The sequence below is a fragment of the Chiloscyllium punctatum genome, chromosome 14 (assembly GCF_047496795.1).
Source record: "Chiloscyllium punctatum isolate Juve2018m chromosome 14, sChiPun1.3, whole genome shotgun sequence".
Classification (NCBI taxonomy): domain Eukaryota; kingdom Metazoa; phylum Chordata; class Chondrichthyes; order Orectolobiformes; family Hemiscylliidae; genus Chiloscyllium; species Chiloscyllium punctatum.
The window spans coordinates 4836278-4843138 of NC_092752.1; the positions used below are offsets into that span (position 1 = coordinate 4836278).

Below are 6861 nucleotides of genomic sequence, written 5' to 3' on the forward strand. Positions count from 1 at the left end.
ATTTTTAAGGTGAGAGGAGAAAGATTGAAAAGCTTTTTTTCACAAAATGGTTTGTGTGTGAAATGAACTTAAATAGAAGTGTTGGACGCAGGTACAGCTGCAATGTTTAAAAGAACGTTTGGATAAGTCTATGAATAAGAAATGTTTGAAGTCATATGGGTCAAGCGCAGGCGGGTGGGATGAGTTAGGGATTATGGTCAGCATGGACTGGTTGGACCGAAGGGTCAGCTCCATGCTGAATGACTCTCTGACCCTATTATTGGATGTTTGGATCACACATTGCTGAGCACTACCTGAATTATGGAAAGAACATGAAGTTCAAGCTGGAGCAAGGTATTGATCTTCTAGATGAAAACTTTTCAATCGAATGTAAAAGATCCCATGGCACTATTTTGAAGAGGAGCAGGGAATTATTCTCAATGTCTTGGGTCCAACATTTGTCCCTTAACCAACATCATGAAAAGCATTGTCTGCACCATTTATTGTACTATGGGACCTTTGCACTGTACAGGTTATTTATCATTTCTGTCATCCCAACTACGTAAGCATTTCCAAAATACTTTTTTGGCTCTTTAGTGCTTTGGAGCTCTCTCTCAGGTTGCAAAGGCTGCTGAAAGAATCTAAGTCATTTCATATACAATGTTAGTGCAAATCTTTCTTTGTGCATGGACTCTTGCTATGTGTCAACATTGAAATTATAGCTTTTTTACAAGGGTATGGTCTCCCCAATATTGACATGACTCCTTTTTTTGTCTTTATGATAGAATATTGTCGCAAGCAGTTTTTCAAAAAACTATGCTATAAGTAGAAACAGTGCTGGAGAAACTCAGCACTGAACCAGTTAGGATTTTTCTTCATTTCATTGAAGAAATCAGACCTGAAATATAAGACCTGAAACTACTGTATTTTTTGCTTTTGATGCTGCCAGACCGGCTGAGTTTCTCCTCGGAGTGTTCTGAGATTGGAATAAAGGTAACATTTTTAGTCTGATATGATTCTTCTTCAAAGATGAGTCAATATCAGAGACAAAACGTTAATTCTGTTTCTCTCTCCACAAAAGGCTGCCAAAATTGCAACACTTTTGTTATTCATATTCCCAGCATCTGCCCTACTTTTAAATATTTTCTAATGGACCTGTTCAGAAATGTTATGATGTTCCTCTGGGACAGGTGGTAATTGAACCCAGGATGCCTGGTCTAGAGGTAGGGACATTACCACTTAACCAGACCCCCAACCAAATCAGCCTTGCATGTTATAGCATTTCAAGTGCTCATGGAAAACACTTATTGAATGGCTTCAATGAGTTTCCTCCCCTACCAGCTTTTTCCTTTAGGCAGTTTATCAGGGAAAGAGGTGTATTTTCTTCTGAAGAAGGGTCTCAAGGACTGGAAATGTTAACTTTCCACACATTTTGAGTTTCCCCCCAGCACTTGTGATTGTGTTCTTGTTTCAGATTTGCACCATGCGCCGTCCACTGGAGAGGCGCATGATCTGAAATGCCATGCCACTTGGGACAAAGTCCCCCTGGCGCTTTGGCACAGGGCTCGCACGGCACCACGTGCACCGGGGGAAAGGGGAGGCGGGGACGAGCACGGCGCGCGCACCTACCACCCACGCCGTTCCCTCACTGGCGGCGCGCGCGCGCACATCTCCCGCCAACGTTTCCATTGGCCGCCGCTCGGCCGCCTGAGGCCCGGATGTAGGCAGGGGCCGGGCTATAAATAGGAGCGGCGCCGGGGCGGGAGCGCAGAGCGGTTTGAAAATCGGGGCCCGGAGGACACGAGGCGGCGATGGTGAGGGAGCAAAATTTTTTTTTGAAATTTTAAAAAGAAAATGCAGACACAATAAATCCGCAGTTCAAAAGGGGAAAAGAAAGCAATAATTTCGACGACGGTACACGTGCCGTTTTTTCCCCCCCTAATCTCATCGTATTTTTTTTAAACCTTCGCTGTTGTTGTTATTATTCTCTGACAGGCTGGCGGTAAAGCGGGTAAAGACTCCGGCAAGGCGAAGACCAAAGCGGTTTCCCGCTCGCAGCGAGCAGGCCTCCAGGTCAGTGCGATCTCCTCCTCTTCCTTCCCGCTGACTGCCTGCGGGAGCGGGCGGCTGCAACAGGGGCCAGCCCCGCGCCACAGAAGTGAATGCGGGCGGGCGCTGCTCACGATATTTCTTAACACGCCCCTCCTCCTCCCCCGGGAACTGGCTGCGGCCGGAAATGTCTCTTCACACCCCCCCCCCCCCCCTCCTCCCCCGACACATAAATATATCGTTTCACGTCGCGGGCTTTCGGTTGTTTTTCCTGACCGCCGTCTTGGTTTTTTTTTCTGACTTTTTTTAAAAATTTATTTCCGCAGTTCCCGGTCGGTCGCATCCACAGGCACCTGAAGTCCAGGACTACCAGCCACGGGCGGGTGGGCGCCACGGCGGCGGTTTACAGCGCCGCCATCCTGGAGTATCTGACGGCCGAGGTGAGTGTGGGGGTTGGGGAGCGCTACAGGCCGCGGCTCCATGGACACGAGGTCCGTCGCCGGAATGGTTCCGGGCTACTGACTCCTGGTGTGGGTCGAGGACAGCGTTCCGGCCTGGGTGGTGTTGCCGAATGGAAGGTTCCGGTAGTCACCACCTTGTCCCTCGTTGAGGTTTAAGGATAAATCAGACGTATCTGCTTAACTGCGGAACGAAGTTGCCGTATCTGCTTTAGGATTCTTTTGCATCTACATTCCGGTTCACCTGTATGTTTACTTTGATTCGGGCTTGCTTTTCATGCCCTTTTGGGGAGTGATATTTTATTTATAGTAGCTGGTAGCCTAGCTGCTTTTCAAATTTTTGGATTTTTTTTTAAATCCCCACCATTGGTTGACAAGTTCTGTCATCGTTGGTCCCTACCCCTCTCGACAACTAATCTCCGTTTTGAGTTTTCATTGACTTCCTCGGTGAAAAATGCATTGAGGGTTCCACATTAATTTCTTTCTCTCCAGATGTTGCCTGCTGAGTTTTTCTGGCAAATGTTTTTATCACTTTGTATTTAATTTCAATGTTATGACTCTATGCCCTTCACTTGATTGTATTCAATTAGATCAGTTCTTAGCCACGAGACTCATTTCTTCTGGATTGCCTTTCTGCCAGGTACTAGAGCTTGCGGGAAATGCATCCAAAGACTTGAAGGTAAAGCGCATTACTCCTCGCCACTTGCAACTTGCCATTCGTGGTGATGAAGAGTTGGATTCCTTAATCAAGGCTACAATTGCTGGTGGTGGTGAGTTAATGTTTTTAAGTCATAACTCCCTGAAAGTGAATTTAGAGATAGAAAGATAGGATAGGGAAGACCACATTTGGCATGCTTTCCTTTTGGTCAGCATCGTGTATAGAGGTTGGGAGGTCATGTTGTGGCTGTACCGGACACCTTTACAATACTGTGCAGTTCTGCGTTCCCTCTTCAGAAAGATGCTGTGACACTTAATCTTTATAAATATAGTTTCTATTTACTTTTTATCTGGTTGGAGGTTTTGAGTTGTAGGAAGAGGCTACGGCCAACTTCCCTGGAGTGTTGGAAGCTGGGGGATGACCTTGTAGTGGTTCACAAAATCATAACTGTTATGGATAGGGTAAATAGACAGGTCTTTTCCCTTGAGTTGGGAAGTCCAAATTAAGAGGGCTTAGGTTTAAAGTGAGAGGATACTTAAGGGACACTTTCAAGCAGAGAGTAGTGCATGTATGGAATGAGAGAAAATGGTTGATGCTGGTACAGTTACAACACTTGAAAGGCATCTGGATGGGTACATAGATAGGATGGGTTTAAGAGTGATATGGGACTAGATTGATTGATGGTATTTGGTTAGCATGGATTTGTTGATTGCAAGGGTCAGTTTCTGTGCTGTACACCTGTCGCTGCTCACTTAAGGTATTTGAATTTTTTTTGCTCCTTTCCCCTTCCCTGCAAAACCTTATGCTTCCAGGCTGTGATGTCCTCACTGCTCACTTGTCTTGTATTCTAGGAGTCATTCCTCACATTCACAAATCCCTGATTGGCAAAAAAGGACAACAGAAGACTGTTTGATAATGGAAACTTCCTTAATGGTTCGTTATACTCAGGACTCCATCTCCAAATCAGATGTAGAAAGTTGGAGGAATCTGACTGGAAAGACACTGGACTTCTGAAATGTGATTGCATAGACATTTTTTATCTCATAGTATTCGGGGAGGGGTCTTTTTAAAAGTAAAGCTCAATCAAACTTCCGTGTGCACTAGTCTGGGAAAGCCAAATCTGGGACCATATCCTCCAAGGTGGGACTGTATCTAGGTGACCTGGATTTGTTTCCTGGTTACTGCCTTTTCATAGCATCCCTGTTGCAGTGTTTTAAATGCAGGAAGAGCTCACTGCTTGTATGACTTTTATTTTTGAAGTAGATTTAAATCCAGATGGTTTGTTCTGACTGTTTGTTCTGTCTATTGGTGTATGAAGTTTTCAATAAAATGTATTAAATGGTTGTCTAGTGTTTTTGTTCTTTTTTGAGAATGCAAGAGTTCTGTGGTTAACCATGGAAATGAAGTTTTCCCAGCGATAAAGACTATCTTGTCTGGGTTGAATGGTGCAGCAGCTGTTGGATGGAGAGAAAAGAGCTGACGTTTTGAATCTACCTGACTCTGTCAAAGCTTTGACAAAGGGTCATTTAGACTCTAAAAGTTAGCTCTCTTCTCTCCTTTACAGATGCTGCCAGACCTGAGATTTTCCAGCATGTTCTCTTTTGGTTTCAGAATCCAGCATCTGCAGTGATTTTGCTTTTATCCAGCTATTGTATGGTATGGCTTTTAATATTCCACTGTTACTTCAACTTCCCTGGGTGTGGAACCTGACTTGCCCAGTGTGGGGGAAAATAGTGTTGCATTGACAACTCTCTCTTGGCTCCTTCATAATTTGCCATGTTCTGTCTTAATTATTTAACTAACATGCAAAGAATTTTTCTTTACTTTGCCCTGTAGATGCTTTGACCAGTTTCTTTGCCTTTGTCCTGAAACTATCACACTGGAATGTGAATTTTTTTCCTTCCATATGGTCCCCATCAAACAGCTTGTAACTTATTTCTTTTTACTCAAAACCAATCCTGGTCAAAGACCACCTATTTGTTTTTCAAGGCTGTAACAAGATAATTTGGTTTCCTCAGAGGTTGGTGATGAACCCAGTTACTACACTGTGGTGAAATTCAAGTGTGGGTGTATGTAATCATGGGTATAACTTCAATACACTGAAATGTAGCTGGATTAAGATGTAAAAGTTTGTGTCATCAAGTTTGTACTAGGCAGTGAACAGTTGAACGTAAGTATGAATACCAGGATTGCAAATGAAATCAGTGAAACTTTGCTTGATTTCTATTTGGGCTTTGCACAGAGTTTGAACCTTTACAATGAAATTACTTTTTACCTTTCCTGTACTTGAATTCACCATTTTGGTCCCTCAACATGCACTTTTTAAAAATTCTGCATTGTTTATCTTGCATCAGAACATTAATTTATTCTAGTTAACATTTCTTTGAAAGCCTGCTACTCAAAGTGTCTGTGTTGATTGACTTAACCCTGGGAGGCTTGTTAAGGTGGACAACTTCATTTCTTTTGATCCTCTCTGGGATTCAGGAAGTCCAGAACTGGAGGGCAACATTTTATGGTGAGAGTAGAAAGATATAAATGGGACCTGAGGGATGATATTTCCATATGGTTCATCTGTGGAATGAAATGGTAGATCTAGATATCCATCTAGACATATACTGTTAAGGATTGAGATGGATATGGGCTAAATGCAGACAGATGGGGCTAGTTTGGGAAATGTCAGTATGGATGAGTTGGACTGAAGGGTATGTTCCCATAATGTCGTTCTATACTTGGATGACTATTAAAGTCCTCAACAGGAAAATGCTAGAAAATGGGGCTAGTTAGATTTAGTTCTTGTGCAGACTTTGGGTTGTGGGGCCTCTTCTGAACTGATTCTAATTTGAAATAAAAGCTGTCTGAGTGATTAAGATCAGTGACCTCAGAAGTGCATCTTATGAAATATTTGTAAAAGGGAATTTTCATTCTTATTCCTAAATTCCTTTCTTGTGTGGTGCCTACATTTGTTGAGGCAAAAGTGAGAACTGCAGATGCTGGTGAGTCAGTTGAAAACCATGGTGTTAGGAAAAAGTACAGCAGGTCAGGCAGCACCCCAATGAACAGGAGAGTTGACCTTTTCAGGCATATGCAGGAATTCCTTTTTTTTTAGTGTGCCCTTTAGATAACCTAAAACTGGTTTAAAGCTGAACTCAAGATGAATGTTTTGAGTTGGTGTTAAATTTGCAGGAATCATATGGGTCACCTTTTTAGAGATGTTTAAACTTAATACACTTTAAAACATTTTGTTTCATATGCAATATCTCCTTTGGCTAAAAGGCTGACCCTTAATTTTTGTAATAGTGCCTTTCAGTATTGTACTCGCAAGAAGATTTGCAATTTCCAGTTCCACTTTGTCTAAACCATATAGGATCTTTGTCAATAAAGTCACTTGTTTTTCTAAATTTCAGTGGAAACAAGCCCTAGCTGTCCACACGGACTGCTCGTTCATTTCAGGTTTCACTACAGGTATAGCCTTTCATAGCAAGTTTCAAACCCATGATCGCTAGTACCTAGAATGGAAAGGGCAGTAAAAAGGTGGGAACATCACCACCTGCAAGTCTCCCTGAATGCACCATTGTGGCACAGACATGTTGTCACTTTTCACCCTGACTGTGTCCTAATCGTGGAACTCCCCTCCTAATAGTACTGGGTGTGTGTAAACCCCAAACATGGGTACAAGAAGGGAGTCCACTCACTTTTCCAAGACAGTTAAGGATGGGC

At 43.1% G+C, this 6861-nt stretch overlaps 1 protein-coding gene across 1 annotated transcript; it reads left to right on the plus strand.

Moving 5' to 3' along the window:
- Window positions 1-1673: 1673 nt before the first annotated feature.
- LOC140485563 (histone H2A.Z) lies at window positions 1674-4487 on the plus strand. Its single transcript, XM_072583799.1, has 5 exons — window positions 1674-1793; window positions 1975-2052; window positions 2355-2468; window positions 3127-3256; window positions 3996-4487. Exons 1-5 carry the CDS (start codon window positions 1791-1793, stop codon window positions 4055-4057), a joined length of 387 nt encoding a protein of 128 aa, XP_072439900.1. The 5' UTR covers window positions 1674-1790; the 3' UTR covers window positions 4058-4487.
- Window positions 4488-6861: the final 2374 nt, after the last annotated feature.

Coding starts and splice junctions, on each gene's coding strand:
- LOC140485563 (XM_072583799.1), top strand. Junction 2,053..2,354: donor CGCAGCGAGCAGGCCTCCAG/GTCAGTGCGATC, acceptor TTATTTCCGCAG/TTCCCGGTCGGTCGCATCCA. Junction 3,257..3,995: donor GGCTACAATTGCTGGTGGTG/GTGAGTTAATGT, acceptor CTTGTATTCTAG/GAGTCATTCCTCACATTCAC.